The sequence below is a fragment of the Schistocerca americana genome, chromosome 2, assembly GCF_021461395.2.
Source record: "Schistocerca americana isolate TAMUIC-IGC-003095 chromosome 2, iqSchAmer2.1, whole genome shotgun sequence".
In the NCBI taxonomy this organism is placed as follows: Eukaryota; Metazoa; Arthropoda; class Insecta; order Orthoptera; family Acrididae; genus Schistocerca; species Schistocerca americana.
This window is the reverse complement of record NC_060120.1, coordinates 937,764,248-937,789,317: the sequence shown is the minus strand read 5'-3', so window position 1 is coordinate 937,789,317 and position 25,070 is coordinate 937,764,248. Positions and strand designations below refer to the sequence as shown.

The 25,070-nt window shown below is 37.9% G+C and overlaps 1 protein-coding gene across 1 annotated transcript in view; it reads right to left on the bottom strand.

Annotated features, from left to right (window-relative positions):
* LOC124595551 (transmembrane protein 181) overlaps positions 1–25,070 on the bottom strand; it is a 231,276-nt gene that overhangs the window by 30,756 nt on the left and 175,450 nt on the right. The window contains exons 8-9 of the mRNA XM_047134331.1: positions 15,991–16,090; positions 9,362–9,489 (exon numbers count right to left, since the gene is read on the bottom strand). Of these exons, the coding sequence (XP_046990287.1) occupies positions 9,362–9,489; positions 15,991–16,090 (228 nt within the window). The remainder of the gene's footprint in view (positions 1–9,361; positions 9,490–15,990; positions 16,091–25,070) is intronic.

Below are 25,070 nucleotides of genomic sequence, written 5' to 3'. Positions count from 1 at the left end.
TTGCATCGATTGACAGTGTTGTTGGATATCTTCCTGAAGGATATTGTGCCAGACTCTGTCCAATTGGCAAATTAGATTGTAAAAGGCCCAAGCCGGTTGGAGGGTCCTGCCCACAATGCTTCAAATGTTCTCATTTGGGGAGAGATTTGGTGATCTTGCTGTCCAAGGTAGGGTTTGGCAAGCATGACGACAAGCAGTAGCAACTCTTGCACTGTGTGGGCTGGCATTATCTTGCTGAAATGTAAGCCCAGGATGGCTTGCCATGAAAGGAAACAAAACAGGATGTAGAATATTGTTAATGTACTGCTGTGCTGCAGAGGTGCTGTGGATGACAATCAAAGGGAGTGTGCTATGAAAAGAAATGGCACCACTGACCATCACTTCAGGTTGTCAGACCATATGGTGGGTGACAGTCAGGTTGGTATCCCACAGCTGTCAAGGGCGTCCCCAGACACTTCTTCACTGGTCATTGGGGCTCAGTTCAAAGCAAGATTCATCACTGAATACAATTCTCCTCCAGTCAATGAGATTCCAGGCCAAAGACATGTCTGGAGACACCTTGGACAGCGGTGGGATACCAACCTGAGTGTCACCAGCCATACGGCCTTACAACCGGAAGTGATGGTACGGGGTGCCATTTCATTTTGTAGCATGACCCCTTTGGTTGTCATCTGCAGCACCCTTACAGCACAGCAGTACATCGATGGTATTCTACGCCTCACTTTGTTACCCTTCAATGGTAAGCCATCCTGGGCTTACATTTCAGCAAGATAAGGCCCTCCCACACACTGCAAGAGTTTCTACTGCTCGTCCTCATGCTTTCCAAATCCTACCTTGGCCAGCAAGGTTGCTGGTTCTCCCCAACTGAGAATGTCTGGAGCACCATGGGCAGGGCCCTCCAACCATCTCAGGATTTTTACAATCTGATGCACCAACTGCACAGAGTTTGGCACAATATCCCTCAGGAGGACAAGTCTATCAACAAACGCCAAGCTAAATAACTGCTTGTATAAGTGCCAGAGGTGAACCAACACATTTCTGACACACTTTCTCTTGAATAAATCATCCAAATTTTCTGAAATTTTAATCAATTGTTCATCTGCACATGTACGTCACATTTCCAATTCCTGTCCCATTCAGATAATGCCTTCATGGTGTGTCTTATTTTTGTATTAGAGCATAAAAACCATATCGAAATCTGCAAGTTTTCAGAGATAGCGGCTCCTCCTCCTGGCAGGAGGTCTGAAGTGAAAGAAGGGGTGAAGAAAAGGACTTACAAGGTTTAGACAATAAGAAAAGTTATGGAAAAGTCACCCAGAAACTTGGGTAAAGGAGACTTATTGGACGGGATGAGAATGAAATACTAACTGTTGGTGCCTAACCTGGATGAGATTTGAAATCATGAGAACTAGAAGGTGGAAGATAGGGTAATAATCAAGACAAAGATTACTGAAAATACATCATATGAGTGGAAAGCAAAGTGAGTTTTATATGGATGGTGAGGTGGGTAGGGAAAAGTAGACAGGTTGGAAAATAAAACATATAGAAAAGTAAAATGGAGTGAAGAAGAAGATCAGTTACCCAAAAGAAATGCTGAGACCACAGAAATTAATGTAAATTTAGGCCAGGTGGGTAATGAGAACTAAGCACATGTTGTAACACCAGTTTCCACAAGCAGAGTTCTGAGAGACTGGTATCAGGAGGGAGAATCCAGATAGCACATGTGGTGAAACAGGCACCATGGTCACAACTGTCATGTTGTAGAGTGTGCTGAGCAACAGGATTTTGTGTGTCACCAGCATAGACCATCTATCTATGCCCATTCGTCTTAACTGATAACTGGTGGGCATAATCCATATCACTTCAGGCAGGGGGGTTACCTTCATAGTCTCAGACGTTATTGAATTTAGCATATGTTAAAATTTAGGAGTAAGTAAGAAACACATATTTTTCTGTTTTCTCCAAAAACAAATTCCTGCCTTAAGATACAGGCCTCCAAAGATGACACTGCTAACATAATTTTGGAGATGCGAATTTTGCAAAAATTTTTAAAATCTGTATCTCTGTAACAGTTCTAGATATTTTGTTAGAGTTTTTTTTGCTTGAAAGATAATTGGTTTATGATTACAATGGTATCCTCTATCTGGACGTATCTGTCAAAGCTCTTTTACTGTTGCCTTTTGATTTTTTTTTTTATAATTTACAGAATTTTTTTTTTTTTCATAAGTGCCAATCCTGTAAAGTTAGATTTTTTTCTGTTGATTAGTATCATGTAATACTATATTCTCTGCAAAGGAGAGCTTCCACTTTTAAGTTGGACAGCTTTTATTTTGAAAAATCATTTTTTTAACTTTCGAGGGTAATGTATGTCTTCACTGAAGTTGTTTTTTTACTAATTCCTTTGTTACATTGTTTATTTTTACTGTCTTTGTTGCAGTTATTTCTTATCACTTTCTATGTTGCAGTTATATCTTTTCACTTTCATTGTTGCAGATATTTCTTAAACTTTGTTGTAGTTTTGTGTCTGTTTCTTTGTCATGGTTGTTCGTTGCAGGTTTCTTTATTGTAGTTGCTCAGTGCTAATTTGTTTACTGAAGAGGCTTCCAAGAAATCTGAGACCATCCAGTGAGTTCTGTGCTTTCATGACAAATTTGCCTGTTGACACAGCTGCAGTGTGTGTTGTGAAAAAGACTGTCTGAAATGTCTTCTGACTGGGGTCACAGGAGAGTGAAGTGTGCTGACTATTTGCATATCCATGAAGGAGTGATATATAAGACAAACAAAAAAACAGTCTTTGTTCAGGTTGGGAACACGTGTTCTGATTTGAAGATTCTGTTTCAAAGTGAAGATGTTTCCAGTGACAACTTTTTGTGTTCTAAATGTTTTGACAGAATAACAACAATGATAGTATCTTAACAATGTGAAGCCTCCCATGGTGCAGATGATGCAGATTTTGCATCAATAGAGGAAGAATTAAATACCCTGAATCAGTCAACTACAGAAGTAGGTGTTAGTCCTGTTAAGAAACCAGGGTCAGTGAAGTCACTCATAAGCTCTACGCAACAACAAAGCACAGAGAAATTACTAAAGCTATGGATGAATACACTACAGTAAAACTGACCACACTCTTCAAAGTAGAAATTCCATCTTCAAGAGAAAATGAAGCAAAGCACTCCTGCACTTCTTGCCAGGAATTTTTCACAAATATCAATTCAGTTGTTGAATATTGTGCATCCTACAGTGAAAAGGTGCAAGTTTTAACTATTATTCGAGAGACATTTTCAAAGAAAACAATTTTGAACCACATCCCATCAGTATCAAAGTACATGGTATACAAATCAAGAAATGTGAGGTCTGTAAAAGAAGTCTTTGGCAGACAAGATCCCTACTATGGTCATCCTGTAGAAGCAGCTCAAGTTCAAATAGTGCAGTCATTTTATCTGGAAGATAAATGGGACTGTTCTCACCGTAATGCCAAGAAAAAAGACACTATAATAGTTGAAGGTCAAAAAGTTGTGAAAGTGAAGAGGTACATGACTCGCAGCATTAAAGAAACTTTTGCAATTTATAAGAGCAGCTATACAACTTCACATATTGGAAGATCAAAATTGTATGCACTACGACGTAAGTGGGTAGTTCCACACCCACCTAGAGATGTCTGTTTAGAGGTGTACTGTGCGAATTTTGAACTTTGTGTGGTAACTTTGAAGAACTTACTGGAGCATGTGACATATGACACCTTGTTTGGGCGTCTGAAGTCATTAGTAGTCTGCGACGTAAAGTGAGAGACTTGTTTGTTTCAAGAATGTGATGACTGCCCTGGAAAGGGAGGACTGTTTTTACAGACACTTGGCCACTAGAAGACGTAGCAGATAAGTCTGCAGAAATTACATATGTGACATGCGAGGAAAATGAACTAATTAAGAAAACTGTTCCCTTTGACAGTTTCATTGATCAACTTGGTAAATGGCCAATGAAAGCAGTAACACACCAGCATCTGAAGAAATTGCAACAACACATTGCAGAAGTGAAAGGGTGTGTACAGGCTGAAGAACTATGTTTAGTGCCTGGTTTCAATTTTTATGGGCGTGACATATTTTCAAAACAAGACCATAAGTGTTGCAGTTATAAGTGATGACACAGGACATGACTCAGTACATGCTTTGCTAGCAATGCGCAAAATTCTTCAACTGGAAACAAGGGCAGAGAAGATCATCATTATTTCTGATGGTGCTCCTAGTCAGTTTAAAAATTGTTACCAGCTGTTTGAATTGAGTAAGTCATTTGTGCCAACTGACGGGATATACAGTGCTACTGGTCACAAAAAGGGGCCTTGTGATGGCGTAGGAGGCCTGCTGAAGCACCATGCTACAAAACACAATCTTTCCAGACCAAATACAGCTGTGATTCAGGATTTTACGAGAGTTGTGAAATCTTACACATCCACATTCTCCATTCTTTTGTCCAAAGAGGAAACTGAAGAATTCCATGAGCAGAAAAAAGAAAAATGGTCCAAACAAACTACTCCTGTGAAAGGAACTCAGAACACACATTTTTGGACTCAAAGTGATGGGCGAACTCATACTGCACACACTTTACAGAGCAAGAAGAAGAAATTTCGTTCATTCGGCCAACAGATTAGAAACAGCAGGATACTACTCAAATTCACAACCTGAGAAGCGATATGTTTGTGGCATGTGTGTATGACTGTGACTCGTGGGTTGCAGAGGTTATGGACACCAGTTATGAGTTAAACAAAATTGTAGTGAACTTTATGCTATCACATGGACCAGCTGCTGGATATAGGTTTTGAGCTGAAGGACAGCAACAATGCCATCAGTGCTCACTTCCTGTTCACAATGTTTTGAAGATTGTAAGTGGCCAGTTCCTATTGGTTCAACAGGAAGGCATCACCCTATATCATAGGAAGATACTGAAGCAATGGAACACATTTTTAATTGACTGACTAGCTAATTTCAGTACAAAACAGAGTGCACAGAAGTTGTATAAATCGAAACCTTGAAGTCTTTGGATCTTACGCATACATTTTGGAACCATTTAAAATGCTTGAAAAATGAGTGCCTTACTCATCTTTCAAAACTAAAATTATGTTAAATAAAGCTAGGTTTTGATTTTTATGAGCCTGTTATGTGATAATGTGGTAATAAAACAGGTTTTATGTATGGCAGAAATTTCAATTGTTCATAAAACCTGTTCAACCTAAAAGTGGAAGCTCTCCTTTTCACGGAATGTAGAACTATTTGGTACTAATCAACAGAAAAAAATCAAAATTTTATGGATTGGCATTTTTTTTTTAAAAATGAATTTTTTCCATAAATTATAAAAAGAGTTCAGCACGCTATAGTAAAAGAACTTTGACAGGTAAATTCAAATGGAGGATTTCTTTGTAATCACTGAGCAATTATCTTTCCAATTAAAAAAAAAACAAAAATTCACATCTGCAAAATGGTATGCACAGTGTCATATTTGGAAGGCTGTATCTCAGAGTAGAAATTTTTTTGAAGAAAATAAAAATATATGTGTTCCTTACTTAGCCCTTCATTGTAACAAACGCTAAATTCAATAATGTCCGAGGCTATGAAGGTATTATTTGTTCCTAGTCTGCCTGAATTGATAAGGACTATGCTGGTGGTAGTCATGCCAATGTAGACGGTCAAACAGTATTTATAGTATAGTATAGTTTGTACATGACGTGTCATTCCATAGATGGCTCTCCCTTTGATAGTTTGTTTTGCCAGTTACAGGGCTGTTATAGGTGGGGCAGGAAGGTGCCGTTGGGTAAGTCTTACAGAGGGGATGGTCACAGGAATAGTAGTCAAACGGTAGGAAAATAAGTGCAAGAAGTAGCATAGAGTTTCACCAGGATACTGCAAGGATTGGGGGGATGAAAAGCTATTCTAGATGTGATGGACAGAATGTCAAGACAGATTGGACCTCATTTCAGAGCCTGAGTTTCTCCTTTCAGAATACATATAATGCCTTATCGACGTAGCTGATTAATATATTCAGAACTAGGATAGTACAAGAGGTGTACTTCTAAGTTGTTTTTTGGAGGGATTAGCAGTACCAGGATTGGATGGGATGGCCCGAGAAATCTGCTTTTGAGCTAGGCTGGTTAGATAACTATTTACAATGAAGGCTGAAGTAAGAGTGGTGATGTATCACTGTAAAGAGTCTGCATCTGAACAGATATGTTTGCCTTGAATGCCAAAGCTGTAGGGGAAGGAATGCTTGACACAAAAAGGATGGAACCTGTCAAAACGTAAGTAAAGTTATTTGTATGTGATTCAATGTGAACAGCAGTGTGTAGCTGACCCTCGATGAAGATGAGGTCAACATCAAGGAAAGTGGTGCAAGGTTCAGAATAGGACCCCATGAAGGTTGATTGGAAGAATGTATTTAGAGATTCCAAAAAATTCAACATGTAAGCCTCATCATCAGACCATATGTCACAGATGTCACAACATGTCTAAACCAAATCAGAGGCTGAAGGCTTACAGATCCCAGGAAAAAAATGCGTGTATGGCACTGTTGGCAAGGTATCTCCTTCTGGGTAGTTCAACTGCCTGTTGCAAGTCTTTTTTATTTGATGCCACATTAGCTACTTGTATGTTGATGATGAAATGATGATGATGACACACATACCCAGTCCTGAGTCGAGAAAATCCCTGACCCAGCAGGGAACTGTATGTGGAGCACCATGATCGAGAGTCAGCAGTGCTAACCACAAGACCAAGAGCTGCTGACACATCCCACAAAAGACCCCTACAAGTGAACCACGAACAGGTTGTATAAGACGGAACCATCCTGGTTTCCAAGATCATACCCCTGGTCTGTTCACATGACTGCCCTTCAAAGGTAAAGTAGTATAAAGCTGATTAATGTGTGCAAGAAGGATGTCACCGGTTTGCAATCGGATGAGTTCTGGTAGAGGTAATGTCCAGCAGCTGACCATGTACATGGGGAATGCTTATGTAGAGGGAGAAGATGATGATGTTTGGTTTGTGGGGCGCTCAACTGCTTGGTCATCAGCACCCATACAAAGTTCCAATTTTTACACAGTCCAATTTTTACACAGTCCAATCTAGCAACCATCATGAATTATTATGATGGTGGGGAAGAAATGATGACGCCAAAACAAACACCCAGTGCCCAGGCAGAGAAAATCCCTAACTCGGCCGGGAATCGAACCCGGCACCCCGTGATCCAGAGGCAGCAACGCTAGCGACTAGACCATAAGCTGTGGACTAGAGGGAGGTGGTATTGAGCAAGGAGTGTGGGGTGGGAGTTGGATGGGCACATACTTGAGACGATCTAGGAAATGGTTGGTGACTTTAATATTAGAGAGGAGCCTTTGCAGATGCTGATCGACCAAGGCAGAGGTACGTTTAATACGCACCTTGAAGATAGCAACTATGGGATGGCAGGGTGATTGGGTTTGTGGATCTTAAGAAGAAGGTAAAAGGTGGAAGCATGTGGTTTGGGTGTGTAAGAAGTTCTGTTGATTGAGATGTTATTCCTTGTGAGGGGCCTGAGGTTTTAAGGAGGGACTGTGGGTCAGACTGTACCACAACATTGCAATTTTGATTGCTGAGGCTATATGTAGCATGTCAGAAAGCTAGCGTAGACCCTCGCTTGCATACTCCTATCAGTCAAGTAACACAGTGGTAGATCCCTTGTCTGTTGTGAGGATAATGATGGAGGCAACTGTTTTTAGGGAACAAAACACCTGGAATTCTACAGCAGACAGCTTAGAGACCTGAAAAAGAATGGTGAAGCAATGCTGAATGTTTGGAATCCTTGGAAAGGTTGTAAGGAATGATTCTGAGATAGTGGTGGTGGATCAAGTTGGGAAAGTGGTCTGAACTGTTCAAGGCAGCATTCAACATCAGTTTTGCTGTTGGAAATGTTTTGAGACTGGGTTGTAAAGTGGTACTTTGAGTTGACATTATGAGTGAGGATGGTAGGTTCTTAACCAAAGCAGCATGATTAAATGCAGATTTAAGTCTGAAAATGAGACCCTTGGATAAAAGAGATAATTCAGGAGGGGAGAGAACCTTAGGTGAGATGCTGAAAACACTGTACTGTTGTGGATGGTTCTTGGGACCCTGAGCTGCCATTCTTGGGGAGACAGTGCTGAAAAGGTGGGGGGGGGGGGGGGGGGGTGGCATGTTAAGAAGGTTGTCAAAGCCCTCCAAGTTTGTTTTTCATTATAAAATTATGTAATTTTGCCAGTCTTCACTTTGATGTGCATAAATAGTGTAGCCATAGTAGTTACTTTCAATATCCTTTCAGAGTCCACAAGTTAAATACATATAAACCATCTGATCTATCACTCCTCTGTCATATTCAGTTCTAAGAGACGCTCCCTTTAATGGACCACAAATGGTACCTTTATCTTACATGATTGAGAGGCAAGCAATTTCGGTAATGCTATTTAAAATAATAAAAAGAATGGAGACATTTAGCTCAAATAGACATCAGTGCATGTCACACTACAGGAAGCTAGTAGTGGAAAGTTCAGGTTAATCATTATGGATGCACTGCATTCTAATCCAAACCATTCATGTGAAGCTGCATCTAAGACTTTCAAGCATGAATGATGTGCTGATGTAAAAATGCTCCACATTCTAGAACAGTAATGGCGAACACATGTCTACCGTCTACAGCATGGTTCTGCCAAATTGCAGTGTGCTGTATGATTTGGAAACTATTACTAAAAAAATTTCTTAGGTGTGAAAACTAGGTGATCATCTCATACAGTATGTGCATCTGAACAGTGATTAAAAATGAGAATAGTGTCTCAAGATATAATTTTATTTAAAATCACATATTAATTTTTCTGTGCACTTCTCAACCATTTTAGGTGTCAAATGTAAGTGAAGTGTACTAAATTTGTTCAAAGGCTTGCAGAAATGAAGAACACAACTGACAGAGACAAAAATGTAGAGCTGTGGCAGTTTCTTGAGGTATAAATAGATTAAATGGCAAACAGCAACAACAATTTTAAGATTTCATTTTGCTGGATAATGTAGAAACAATGCTGGTTTCCCCTTTATTCTTACAGCAGCTCAAAATCATTGAAATGTGTGAATGTTATACATTTTCCACAACTATGAAAGTATTTATACTGTAAAAAAAATTGTTAAGACAGCTAGAGGCAGAGAAAAAGATAGATAGATAGATACACACACACACACACACACACACACACACACACACACACACACACACAGAGAGAGAGAGAGAGAGAGAGAGAGAGAGAGATAAGAGATAAGATAACAGAGGATTATTGTAAGTAGTGGATAACATTTAACAATTTTAAGAATAATGATACAACCTGCCTGAGGCCATGGTACATACACAGCCAGAAAAGCAGCAATGCACACAGGAAACTAGCCTGTAGAACAGCATCCAGCATTCCTGGTAACCAGGAATTGACTAAGAATGTCATAGGAAAAATAGGATCTGAAAAAATAAAAATGAATACTTTCAGACATTTAAATATGAACTCTATGCTATTACAACAAAATAGTAAGCTATTTAGGATAATAGCTGGACAGGAATTGATAACATAATAAAAAAATAAATAAAAAACAACAATGTTTGCAAAGTATCAAGACAATAAAAAAATTTTGTAAACTGCATTTGAGAATAATTTACTACACCAGCAGGTTTCTACTGTTTTAGTAAATTTCTCTCCTTCCATTTGTGCCCCAGTTTATCTCTAGATCTATAAATTTTCTTCCATCACCCATAGCCTCTCTTCCCACATCTTTATTTTGCAGGTGAAATGTTACCTGAAACTGTTTTTCCAATTTTCTGTCTATTACAGCAGATATTATATTTATAGTAAAAAGAAATTATCGGGTAATCAGTTGGTAATTTTTATGTAGAACACAGACAAGTGTTTTAACAACTAAAATAATGGCAACAGGAAAAATAAACCTCTAGAGGAAATTGAAATGCACATAGTTTAAATTTCACAATTTAGTGTTTAAGTACCTAATTTAGTTTATAATTAACTTAACAACAGTAATTATTTTACATATACTGCTAGATACTGGCATTTGACAGAGTTATTCACTTACTTATGATATCCATTCTTATGGACATAAATATATCTTGCCTGCTTCCTGATGTCATCTACCTATTTTTCATATTGTCTGCTTGTGTCTGTGTATGTGCGGATGGATATGTGTGTGTGTGTGCGCGAGTGTATACCTGTCCTTTTTTCCCCCTAAGGTAAGTCTTTCCGCTCCCGGGATTGGAATGACTCCTTACCCTCTCCCTTACCCTCCCCTTTCGTCTTTCCCTCTCCCTCCATCTTTCCTGATGAGGCAACAGTTTGTTGCGAAAGCTTGAATTTTGTGTGTATGTTTGTGTTTGTTTGTGTGTCTATCGACCTGCCAGCACTTTCGTTCGGTAAGTCACATCATCTGTGTTTTTAGATATATTTTTCCCACGTGGAATGTTTCCCTCTATTATATTCATATGGTTATCAGCTAGACATGGCTGGGCATGTGAGCTGCCCATGGGCACTGTGGGCATGTGTATTGCTTTTATGCAACATCTCATCACTTAAGGCTTTGTATATCAATTACTAGGTTGTAAAAGAGATTTTTCCCCCCCTACACAGTGTAACCCCACACAGCGAGCATAATTCATTCCAGAATCTAAACATAGTGCAAAACATCTATTAAGCAAATCAATTTATCCCGTATAAATCAATGTAAAATGCAAAATGTGTTCCGTGCAGAAAGAGTACTAGAAGTTTTATCTTATTCATGCCATTTATTCAAGAAAATTATACATACAGTATTATGTACTTTATTATTGACAGTACATAACTAATGTTTCTGACAATGCTTCAACACTTGACAAAAACGCAAAACAGCATTATCGCCAAATACATTTGTAGGAAGGATAGCCACTGCTTTATTGGGGTGATGTTTTTCTTTGTACAATGCAACTGATGGCCATGCTTTCAGCGTTTCTCTTGTTGCACAACAAGACTGCTGCTTTGCTATTATTGCTGCCTCCTCCTCCTCCTCCTGTGAAGAACTCCTCTCCACAACTTCCTGCTGTGAAACACACTGCAACTCCATAAGTTCTTCAGTGGTCATTTCTTGGCTGTGATCTCCCACAAGCTCATCACCATCACTGTTATCGAACTCTAGTCTCATACTCTTGGCCAAAGACACTCGTTGACTACAGGCTCCACAGGTGCAGACTCAAATGACTCAAGAGTCACATTCAACAATGCACTCCGACCAAAGCTTCTTCCAAGTTCTCTTGGTAACCCCTTCCCAAGCCTTTCTGATCATCTTGGTGCAGTCAATGGTGTTGAAGAGACATTTCCAAAACTCTCTGAGAGAGAGATTGATAGCTACAGTCACCTCAAAGCAATGCTCAAACAACACCTTAGTGTATACCTTCTTAAAGTTAGAAATAAGCTGCTAGTCCATAGGCTTGAATAATGGAGTGGTGTTGGAAGGCACAATTGGATCTTGATGAATTGAAATTCTTCAAGGAGGCGGTCTTGTAGGCCTGGAGAATGGTCAGGAGCATTGTTCGGAACGAACGAAATGTGGAGTGGCAGATTCATGTCAAGCAAACATTTTTTCACTGACTGATCATTGATCAAATTACAAAAAAAGATTGTGTGTCATCCAAGCCTTGTTGTTGGACTTCTACATCACATTTAACCTGCTCTTCTGGTCTTTGCACTTCTTGAAGGCTCATGGAGTTTCTGAATGGTAAACAAGCAGCAGTTTAGTTTTAAAAACGCCACTTGCATTGGCACAAAATAGCAGTGTGAGATGGTCTTTCATTGGCTTGTGCCCGGGCAATGCATTCTCCTCTGCTGTCATATACGGGTATGCTTTGGCATCTATTTCCAGAATAGACCTATCTCATCATGATTAAAAACCTGTTGCGGCAGATAACCCTCAAAATCTAAAAGCATCTTGAAGTTGCTGATAAAGTTCACTGCTGCCTTTGTGTCGAAGATGGCTGCCTCACTGTGCCTCATAATGCTGTGGATGCTGGATCTTCTCTTAAACTTTTCGAACCACCCACAGCTTCCCTTAAACACCTCTTTGGCCTCTGATGATCCTAGTGTATTCTTAATGAGGTTGGTGAAAATCATTCTCACCTTCTCACAAGTGATGTTCTGGTTAATAGTGTCGCCTTGCAATTGCTTTTCATTTATCCATATAAGGGGCAACCTTTCAACATCATCCAGAATATGAAACCATTGTTTTGATACTCTTGTCACTCCCTTTGAAGCATGTATCTCCTTAATCTTGCCCTTGTTCTTGAGGACAGTGCAAATAGTTGATGAAGGTCGATTGTATGTGTGTGCTAAATCAGTAAAGCTCACACCATGTTTGCGTTTTTCGTTTTTTTCCCCCTTATGGTCATCATCTTATGACTTTATAATTGGGAATGTTTCTATGAAGGTTATTAAAATTTGAACATAAAAAAACTGTGAGAACACAAGTTTAGAAAAATGATTGATCAAAAGCTGCTCTAAGATGGTAGCAGAAAGGGTGCTAAACCCAGACTGCAGTATGTACTAAAGATATTGTCCATATGCTCTTGCTGGCAATGACAGGTGTTCATATTCTTGAATGTTTCCCCTACCATGCACAAACGGCTGGTAGTGTCACACTAAATCGTCATCACACTTTATGTGAAACTTTGCTCATTAAGTGAGTAATTTTTTTAACATTTGTTTTGTTCATTATGCGAACTGTGTGTTCTGGGAGGCACTCGTTAAGTGAGGTTCCACTGTATTTCACAGTGAATGAAATTTTACTTTTGATTTTTTTTCCCTCTGCAACCAGCTCATAGTTCAATGTTCCACTTTTTTTTGAGCACGAATGTATTCTTGCAATACACTAGCAAACAACAGAAAATTAGTTGACTATCTGCACTCTGACAGAGTGACAGAGAAGGAAATAAAGGATAACCTTTTCACTGTGTAATGCCCTAATGAAATTCCAAATTGTTGTTCAGTTCAGGTGAGAAAGGGGGAAGAAAATGAAATACTGCTCGCATTAACAGCACAGATGTAAAGTAATACGCAAAGAACACATCCTTTTTTAATTAAACCTCTACTAACTTAATACATGCCATATTAATGAGAGGTATTACGTTTGGAGCTAGCTTACTACTTAAGGAAAAGAAAGCAACATCTCCTTGTATCACTCTACTTTTGCCTTTAAATGTTTTATCACTTGCATCTCGATGTTTGAAATGTTATTGTTCATCAAGTGCATTGCTCCCGTGTGTTAAACGCCAGTAGGACTACTCAGAAGATTTGATTTCGTTAATTTCAACAACTGTGGAAACTGTTCTCGGAGGAAGTTCTTGTAAAACATTTCAATATTTCCTGCAGTGTGTAACTTGTCCATGAGCACACGATTACACTGAAAATCAGTTAACTTCAACTGAATTCAGGAATCACACTTTCAACGTCCATTGTATAAGGAGTTGCAAACAACCACTGACATCAAGTTCAAACTGGTTTGAGTCACTAAAATTACAATCAAGGTTTTGTAACAAACTCATCAAAATGTTCACTCAATGTCTGTTTTTCAAGATTAATTTCATTTCAAGATTAATTTCATTTATAATTAGTGCAACTTTATAATTATTATTTATAATTAGTGCAACTTTTGAAAAGTGCACAAATGACCTTTCTGAAAGTTGTTTTACCCACAACAGTAATTTTCTTTTAAAACTCAAAGCTAACGTCAAAAACATCAGTAATTAGTTTATGTGTACCATGCAAAGTTGTACCTGTGACATTCAGTTGCTTTGTAAGGACATCTAGAAAAGCAAACTTTAATATCCACTGCAGATGATCAAACTCTTTTATTGGCATTCTTTTTATGTCCATGAACAATCCTATGTCTTTACGCAAGTTGGGAAAAAATATTCTAAAACTGCATCTGGACACAACCATTCTACTCATACGGCACATCACTATAATCACACCCCAGCTTGCCAGGAAAGAGATAAACTGCCAATGTCCCAAACCACGTGATCTCAATTTTATTAACTGTTTTACAACAATGTACATGACACCACATATTTTGGCACATTTTGCCAGCCAATTAAAGCAAACGTTTTGAGATTGGGTTGCAAAGTGATACTGCAAGCTCACAGTACGAGTGAAAGAAAGTGGATCTTTAACCAAATCAGCATAATTAAATGCATGTTTAAGTCTGAAAGTGAGACCCTCAGATAATACAGATAATTCAGCAGGAGAGAAACCCTTAGGTAAGTATTTCCTGCTGGATACCCACTTATTTCTTATCAAAGCAATGACAGCAGACTTTCAACCAATCATTACAGGAGTTTCATCTATTGCAATCACTGAAGTTTTTCTCATTATTGCTCATATTTGTAGATAATGTTTCCTAAGCAAGAATATATGTTGCCAACCAACGATGTAATGTGCTTTGACACTAAATCAATAAATGAAAGAGGAACTGTTTTGAAAACTGTAAGTATCATGGACACAAGATTATTGTGGCAGCAACAAAGCACTCCTAAACAAACTCTCCATTGCTGGCACTGTGCTTCTTCCACGCCAATAAAATTGGAATTCAAAACTAACACTGAGGGCCAATTTGCATTTCCAAAGAATATACTTCTTCCGACTTTGGCTTGAAGCACAGGGATTTACCCAATTTTTGTTTTGAGGGGCTTCACCTAAGTCTCAGCCATTTTCTTCTCATCAATTGTGTCCTACTATGAATACCAAAGAGACTTCGACACTGACAACTCTAATAACATGAAGAAAATAGGTCTGTATTGCCATGCGTGTATTATTAACAAACAAGCGATGTTGGCAGAGAAAAGATAGACTGCTACTTACAGTGAAATTGACATGTTAAGTTGCAGACAGGCACACTTACAATACACTTACACATTAGAAAGAATGGCATTCTGGTCTGAGCTGCTGGAGATGACGACCATGTGCACGAGATGTGCTTGCTTGATGGATGAATGTGTATGTGATTCTCTTTCTTTTTCTTATAAAGGATGTGGCCGAAAGCTAATGTGTGTCACTTAATTGTGCCTGTCTGCAACTTAAAGTGTTATCTTTACAGTCGGTGGCAACCCATTGTTTCCTTACGTTATTGATATTCCAAACTGGAGTTTCCATTGTTTGAGGTTATCACAGAAGTGGAGGAGGAGGAGCTACTTGCTGACAATGACCAATCCCCACAGGCAAGCAGTGTGGGTATTCACAGGCGCCCACACGTGCATAGCACATGTGCCTATCTGTGGTCTGGATTCTTTCTTGTTTTGAGGAAGCCAGCAAAGAATTTTCTTAGTCACTTTGACTGCACGTCCTCATTCTCTCAATTTGATGGCACTGACCTTTTGAATTATTCCTAATATATTACTCAAATTTATAATAGTGTACACAGCTAAATTCCTTATCTCACTGTCATAACTTAGAATTTGTAGTACGCACTTATAGACTCCATTTCAGTCACAATGGGAATGTGGCACCAACCTTCCAGACAAATTTAAAGGCCTTTTTATTCTCATTTATTTCTTATGTTTTACATCTGATCCTGTTTTTGTTTGTTTACATCAGGAGATATACAGTGCTGGTGAGAATTACTGAACCATTAGTTGTAAACCTCACTACTGATTTTTTCTTCTTCATATATTTTCTTTTTTCATTGTGAAAGGATAGTTATGAAATTCTGAAGGCTACAGATTCAAGAGCACTGTTTAATTTAGGAGACTGACAGCCTCACTGCTGCTGTTTTTATACTGGTGCCTGGTAAATATACACACCTCTTCTGTTCTCAAATATTGTTATGTTCATTTCTTGCTTCAGTTTTGAATTATACTCAGAGCATAATCTAACTTACATATTTACATCACTCTGAAAAATCATGATGAATTCAAGTCATAAAAAGAATTATGGCTTACCATTATAAAACAACAGAAGGGGCAGAAGAATTGACATCCATTTCTGTTCTATCGACCAATCAAAGACTGGGAATGCCCGAAGAGAATGAGCAAACCAACACTGCAACACAAAAAAATTAAACTTTACAATACATACTTGAATTTATAAAATGCAACAAACATATGTACTACTAACAATTTTCTTGTAGTGGCCATTTTTTGCAGCAGCAATATAATTTGTATCAATTAAAATGCCTCTGCATGCTGAAAATCAATGTTTAGTGGCCCAGATTATTTTGCCTTTATTGCTTGTCTTGGAATGTTAAACTATCTTTTTTGTACTGATGTTGATTTTCGATTATTATGTAAATTTTTTAAAATCTGAAATCAATGTCTGTAAACCAACATAATGTAAAATTTCAGGACATCCATTAATGATGTTATGTGATGTCTGGGTGATTAAATACATTCATTCACAGCATGCTAAAGATGTGCTTAATGATGCAAAAAAGTACTATTGTTTGTGCAAAGTGAAAAAATCCAATGATTTTTAAAATGGTGAGATGCAACTCATGAAGAAAAGCACAGGAATGAATGATTCCTTTAACTTAATTGCACCCCCCAGAATCCTTCAATTAGCCTTTACAAATACCCACTTAACCATACGTTAAGAGAACTTAAAAATCCATTAAATAACTTAAGGTATGGTTGCAGAGACACAAAATATGACAAAAATCTGTACATCTGTACTGTGAAAACCACAGTGGCAGAAGGTACTTGTAGGTATATTAGGGCTCTGTGTTACATTCACATGTGGAAAAATTACTGTTAAAATGCCTCTGAATGTTCTATAATTAACCTAATATTGTCCTCATAATCCCTACGGTAGTGATCTATATGGGGTTGTAGGATACTCTTAGAGTTGTTCCAGTTCTTGAAACTTTGTAAGTAGAGTTTCTGAGGATAGTTTGCATCTGTCTTCAAGTGCCTGACACTTCAGTTTCTTCCGAATCCTTGAGACACTCTCCTATGGATCAAACAAACTTGTGAACATTTGTGCTGTCCTGCTCTGTGTAAGTCTGATATCCTCTGTTAGTTCTATTTGGTATGGGCACCACATACTTGAGCATTATTCTATGATTGTCTGCGATCTCCTCTGTAGCCATTTCCATAGTAATCCACCAATAAACTGAAGTCCGTCATCCATTTCACCTACCACTGATGCTATGTGATGGTTACATTTCACAAACACAATGTGTTACACCTACATATTTGTATGAATTGACTCATTCCAACTGTGACTCATTGATACTGCAGCCATGTAGTACACAATTTTACATTTTTCAACATTTAAAGCAAGTTGTCAATCTTTGCACCATTCAAACACTGATTTAGATCTGACTGAATATTTGTGCAGTTTTTTTCAGACAGTACTTCATTACAAGTAATTGCATCATCAGCAAAAAGTCTGAGGTTACTGTTAATATTGCCAGCAAAGTTATTAACATACAACATGAACAGAAAGGGTTCCAACAAAATTCCCTGGAGGACACGCAAACTTACTCCTTTGTCTGTCAATGGCACTCCACCCATGTTAACTTGATGCATCCTCCATACCAAAAAATCCTCAACCCAATCACGAATTACACCTGATACCTCAATATGATTGTAATTTTGATAATAAGCATAGACGTGGAACTGAATCAAGTAGTTTTGGAAACAGAGAACTACTGCATTTACATAACTGCCTTGATCCATCAATGGCTTTTAGGATTCATGTGAGAAAAGTGCGAGTTGTGTTTCACTTGATTGATGTTTTCAGTATCTATTCTGGTTGGCTTGGAGGAAGTCATTCTGTTTGAGATAATTCATTACATTTCAGCTCACAAATGTTCTACGATCCTTCAACAAATGGATGTCAAAGAGATTGGATGGCTGATTACAGATCACTTCTGCTATCCTTCTTGTGGATGAGTGCGATCTGTGCTTCCTTCCAACTAATGAGCACTCCCCTGCCCCAAGGCATCTACAGTAGATTAAAGTTAAAAGAGAGGCTAACTCAGCTGTAAATTCGGTATGGGATTGATAGGAATTTCATCTCTTTCTAGAGCTTTGTTCAGTTTTCACTTTTCCTTAACACCACTGACACTAACACCTGTATCACTCATCTTTGTAGTAGTATGAGAATTAAAATGAGGCAATACCCACAGATTTTCATTTGTAAAGGAATGTTTGAATCTGAGTTAAGCTTTTCTGCTTTTGCTCTGTTACCCTCAATTTGTTCCTGTCTCATCCATGACTGTCTCGACCATTAACAGCCTTAACTTATGACCAGAATTTCTTTTGAATTTGTGAGAGATCTGTCAATAACATACTGCTACAGTAGTTGTACATGGCTTCGTGCATTGTCCTCTTGATAGGCAAATGCGTTTCATTCAGCAACTCTCTTCCTACAGACCTATGCTTTGTTTTACACCTATTATGCAGTGGTCTCTGTCTCTTTAGAAGTTTCTTTACAGCAACTGTATACTATGGAGGGTCCGTCCCATCATGACTTGTAGATGATACTTACCATGTTATATGCCTCAACGGAGTGTGTTCTGCATATTTTTCACACTGTTAATATTCTATTGGCATGCTGATCTCTGATTATTTTGTTAGTGATAGTGTGTAACATTTATATGTTTTAAAGCATCTGTCATCTGTTAGGTCTTTTATGTCCAAGAAGAGTAGGACTGCTAATTCTTGTCTTTTCATTAAGTACATGTTACTGCTCAACTATCATGATCAGTTTTTGATTGTTATTTATTCTGAAGATAAGTCACATCTGTTATTAAGTTTGTTTGCATGCAATTGCAGTCACAAAGACTGTCTGTGGTTATGTGAAAATGAAGATTTAAATGTCCTGTATGTTTTGTTCCAAATTCAAGGTACTTATAGGCCTTGTATGTTGCATTTGTAGCACATTGGGTCTCGGGCTACATGTCTTTATAACATGTTGGTTATATTGTATGCAACAGATATGTTAAAATTAATCTGCTTACATGCATACCACTGAAAGAGGCTCTGGGATGTGGGTAGAAATCAAGGCTATACATTTTGTTTAAGTAAAATATAATGAAATGACTTTAATACTGTGAAATATTGAAATGCTAATATTAATTATATTACAACTTAACAAACATATTTTAAAAGTTTCTGTGAAGACAATCTTTAATAGAGTAAAAGACATCACCCACAAGAAAGTCCTGCAACACACCGAATTTCCTGAAATAAGTCATTTTCTTGAGCATGACAGTTCTTTATTTGAAATAAATACTTTTCTTTCATTTCATCTATGATTAGCTAATTTTGCCTCCTAGGGGATTATCAGTCAATTACACACATAAATTATAACCTTTTCTCATAATATGAGACACCATTACATATTGTTCTTTCTAGACTTCTGGGAGGATCATGATGTGCTGTAAGTGTATAAAGTAATTTTTGTGTAATTTAACATGATAATTCTGAAGAAGGCAAAATAAGCTAATTGCAAATGAAATGAAACTAACTGTTTATTTCAAATGAGTAAACAGCTTCACTGCATGAAAATTACTTCTTTTAAGAAACTGAATGTTGCTGAACTCTACCACATCATCAAAAACACATTTAGTATGCTCTGGCAGATTTCTGAGTGTGTTCACATGTCTGAATATATTTCATACACCAATGTCAAGCTCCTAGAGTATTTGGAGAGGTTGTATTTGGTCCTAATATTACAGCAATACTCTGACATGTGCTACACCATTTTATGCAAATCCAGAGTTACATGATTCATCCATTAGAGTGCCACGCATCTCTATTCCCTCACTCTGCCCACACAGCGTTTGGCTTATGACAGGTTTGGACAAACTTTGCATGGAGCTGGATAGGTAGATTTTAACTATGTCATCCAAACAAAGCAGAGCTGATTCGTCTGCTTCAAACAAGAAAAGAAAATCATTCTTTTGAAAGAAAACTTAATATAACCAAAGAGTTTAACAACAAAAATTAAGATTTGTGAAATGGCAAAGAAGTTTGATGTGCAAGAATCAACAGTCAGAATAAACGTAAATAAAGCAGTTCTCAAAGTTATGACAAATGCTCAATTTCTGACTTCAAGTATCATTAGTAAACATCATAGTGTCGTTGCTCAGAGGAAAACAACGTTAAAATTATGATGTGATAATCAATTAAGAGTGAAAAACCGTCCTGTTGATCAGAATGCTGTATGCTCTCATGCTAAACTGAGCTTTGAGAGACTGAAAGGAATGGCTGGGGAGGCAGACAAAGATGATATGTTTAAAGCTAGGAATGGATGGTTTAGCCCAGTCAAAAGTCATTACAATTGGCATAGCATTGGAGAAAGTGAAGATGTGGCAAGCGCTGATAAAGAGACTGCAGTACTGTATCCAGAGAAACTCAAGGCAATGATAGAAGAAGGTGGCCATACCAGCCAAACCATATACAGCGTAGATGAAATTGGTCTGTTCTGGAAGCAGATGCCTAAAAAAAGAGAAAACCTTTCTGGGTTATAAAGTCACCAAAGATCGATTGACAGTGCTGGTTGGCACGAATGCAGTTGGTGACTGTACATTAAAACCTCTCTTAATTTATTTCTCAGATAGTCCAACAGCTTTCAAAAAAATATCTGTAGCTGGGCTGCTTGTGGTTTGGAAGTCAAAAGATTTAGCTAAAGCTTGAGTGACAACTTCCCTTTTTGAGGACTGGTTTGGTCATCACTACATACCTGAAGTCGAACGTTACTGCCAGTTAAAACAAATCCCATTTGCAGTGATGCTATTACTCAACTAAACACCAGGTCATCTTACTGTTAACAATAATTAATTTGGACCCATGTGTGAAATTTGTAATTTTGCTACCAAAAACAACCAGCTTCCTGGAACTGATGGACCAAGGAGTCATTGAACTAGTTAAAGCTTAGTACAAGAGACGACCATCTGCCCTTCTACATGAAGCTATGAGACAAAACAAAAAGTTCTCTGTTAAAAATTTTTGGAAGCAATTCAATGTTTAACATGCCACGAGAATTAATGAACAGTCGTGGAATGAAATTTCACAGAAAACTTTAAATGGTGTCTGGAAAAACTGTGAACATTTTTTTCACCACTGAAACCCCGGGGGGGATCAGCACCAGATCCTAACAAATCAATAATGCGATTGAAGAAGTGCTCTATCTTGCCAGACAGTTAAATTTAGAGTGGACGGTGGTGACACTCAAAAACTGATGGATTCACATAATCACGAGCTGAAAATTGAGCTTATAGAACTGCATGAGCAAGAGCAAAACAATGAACAAACTCAGTTCAAGCAAAGGATCAAACTACAGTTGCAAACTTGACACAAGGCCTCGTTTCAACTGAAAAAAAGATTATAAATTTTGGAAAAAAAAAAGACTCCAACAAAATGCACATTTCTGCTCAAAAAGTGGAGAATAAAAAATTTGTTAGCATGCTACAAGGAATTTTTTTGTGAGAAGAACAAAAAATTGATTCATCAGATGACTGTTAGTTTTTATGAAGCTTTCTACATCAAATAACTTTACTTTACATTGTTGCAATGTATAACACCTTGTGTAATATGATTTGCTGTATTGTTGAACATTTTATTAAAAATTTTTCTTCTAAATTACATTGTTCTCTTTAGTCTTTGGTCCCAACTGAACATAATTTGTATGTATTTATATGCAAAATTGAATCATGACTCACATGAATTTGACTTTCAAGGTTATCACTCTGTCCCACCTATCACATAAGTCCAGGGTATTGCTGTATTCTGTATTTACCCGAGTATAAGATGACCTTAAATGTAACATCTTATTTATTTTTTAACATATTCTGTCTAATCTAAATTACAAACTTTTGCTGATGTAAGGTATCTCTCTAAAAGGTTAACATTACACCTATTCTAAACTCACAAAAAGGAATTTTTTACATTAATTTTTGTCTTCAGCACCTGTTCTTTCTTTCTTTTTACTTAGCCTGTCATTTGTGGTATGACTATTTTAAACCATCACTTTAACTGGTCAGATGTGAAACTTACATCTTCATTGTCACAAGTATCTAGCTATCTCGTCCGAATATGTTGTGATTTCTAAGGTTGTGGTTACAATGACACCTGAGAACACAGTTCCCCCCCCCCCCCCCCCCCCCCCCCCCCCCCGGAACAAACAGTGGATTTAACTTTTGTACTGGCATGAGAATGCTATAATGTCTCTTGCTTCCGATCATACTGTCAATTCACCATTCCCTAATTGGTTGTGTAGAACCAGCCGCTGCATATCCCCTATTGTTGCCATCACACCTCACAGTGAGTGTCGACAACTTTGCTGCAAGAAATACGTAAGTACCGTATGCTACTGGCCCAATCTAGACTTTTAGCATTTCTGCTATTGTCATATATTTGTCCAATTTCAAAGTCAATTATTGGATTCTGAGTACAAATGATAGAGGAAAACTGCAGTTTAAAGTGGCAGATGTTCATAAAAAGCCCAAGTATACAGTATAGATTCTCTCATGGTTTGCTGCATGGCGAAATCTGCTGCCCAATCTCCACTCTCGTCATCAACGTTCAGCTTCAAATACTTACATACTGCTGTGCTTGAGCAATATGAAACACAGACTGCAATATCTTCTCTGTGCAGGACATATGTAACAACATAACTAATACACCAATAAAAAGCAATCATGATTCAGTCCAATTCTCGACTTTAGCTCGTACCATGACAGGGTGTATACGCGGACAAGAAAAAAAAATTCCCTGATTTGCAGGTTAAAATTATACTTTCTCCCAGGTGAAAATACGTTTTTTCCCTGACAAGTGACAGTATACTTTTCCTCGAAACTGTAAAACTTATCAATCCTTTGAATGGTTATAGTAAAAAACACGTTTTGGAAAGATCTTTGATGTGCAGCATGTACGCTGCATATTTTCGTATTACGAAAGTGTAAATTTAAATTCCCCCAAACACCGCATGTTACTTTCCGAAGCATTGAAATAAAGATTGCAATGGGCTTTTATAGTCAGTCATAGCTCGTCACGTGATCTCGCCAGCCGATGACAGCAGATCTTCTAGCGTAGGATACGTGATGTAGTCAGCCAATAGCAATATCAAGCCAATAGCAATATCAGTGTTAAGTAGCGTGTACACACAAATAGGAAACGTTAATGGTTTAAATTAACATACACAGCGTTACTACAAGAAAAGAAAAGCTTTCAAATACAATATTGGTCTCCGAGATTAATAAGCTGCAAGAGAAGCTAAGCTTTCACATATAATGTTGATTTTTTTGCGCGTGTTACACTTCAAGGTACAACACACAAATGCGTCAGTAAAATTTTTAATAAAGACAAATGTCTGATCTTCTGAGCTCGAAATTTTTTTAAATGTACGTCGTCAAAGACTTGATTTTTAAATGAGAGTCAAACGCTCTGTGATTTAAGAAATTCATCGTACATTCTCGCACATAATTCATCTTGCATAAAAGGAAATTTACTCTGAAAGTAACGCTTTTCGAACAACCATTCGAAATATTTTCCCGTGACCTGTTAGAAATAGGTTCGTTTCAGTAGTTGCCAGGGAGCGCCAGAAACGCGTCACTGCGCTTGCACAGCTACGATGATGCAGGAAGCCCGTATGTTCGTAGGTGTAAAACATTAAAAGATCTTACACTGTGTCATAAAAGAAACAAGACATCAGAGGATACTCCAAGAGCATCGGAATTTCGTGAACCATACTACAATGCATAATTCGGTTTAAAGTGCACATTCGCATGTCCAGATTCGGACGTAAATTTTCTTGAGTACCGGTACTGTATTATCTCATGTTTGCTTCTTTATTATGGGGTAATGCCATACGTGCTTGAAGATGAAAACATGCACTTTTGAAAAACAGTTGAAACTAGCCCATAGTATGAAATTAAACACTTCGTTTCAAATAAATTGACTGCCCTAGCGGAAAAGATTACTAAAAGCCAAATTTCTTTGGCAAACCGACAAAAATAACTTCTTTGTTCTGCAAGAAGATTAATGCCTGACTGACAGAAAGGTGGAGATAAAACCTGAAACTAATAACATATTTTAGCCTTCCGTAATTATGCGAACGTATTTTAATTCATTTGATAGCTCACGGCCATAGATATCCGTTTTGTTTTCGTTTAATGTGAGAGCAATAAATGAAGAGGAAACAGCAAAATCACTAAACGTAAACACGGGTCACGTGGAGACTCCCCACTAGAACTCAGATTGCTCTGTGTCTGTGAATCAGCCCCGGACCTCCGATATTTCCGAACCGGAGTAATATTAGATAGTGGCGCCCAACCACACGTCTGTAGCGAGAAGCAGGAAAAGGTACTTCTCATACGCGACTCAACTGCACACGCACAAGGGCCGGCCCGCAACTGCTCAAACGAATCTAAAGTAAACAGTTGTGACGTCACGCTCATCGGAGACAATTTGTTGTTAGGAAGCACTGCATAGTCTTCCCAAAGCCTTTGACACACTTTGCAGTTGGCAAACGCTTGTATGAGAACTGTGTTTTATTGTTGTATATGGCGTATTTCCTTTGCGACTTACGTTTTCTTTTCGTTTTTTTTTTTTCTCCCGTTCATCTTTTGTTGCTGCGGTATTATACTGCAGAAGCGGGATACAGTAATATCCTTTGTTAGAGTATTGGTTCTTACCCGTCAAAATCACAAAAATTTAACTGAAAACTAAAACAATGAAAAATTCCCGCAATTCCGAAAAATTCCCGGGTTTATCCCGCTTTTCTCCCGGATGAAAAAATTTCCAGGTTTTTCCCGGGTCTCCCGGGTCGTATACACCCTGCATGATATAGTAACAACTGTTGGTACCATAACCACAATGGCGTCTTTCTGCTGAAATTTATTCTTCAGATAACAAATGCAGTCAGTTTATTGTGGTTTATTTCATTTGTTCCACAATTCTGGATTAATTTTCTTTCTTGTTTCATCTTTGTATCACCATCTTATTCTAATGCTAATTAAAAGCTGATGACATTTTTCACTAAAATTCTAATGCGTGAACAGCAACCGAATTTC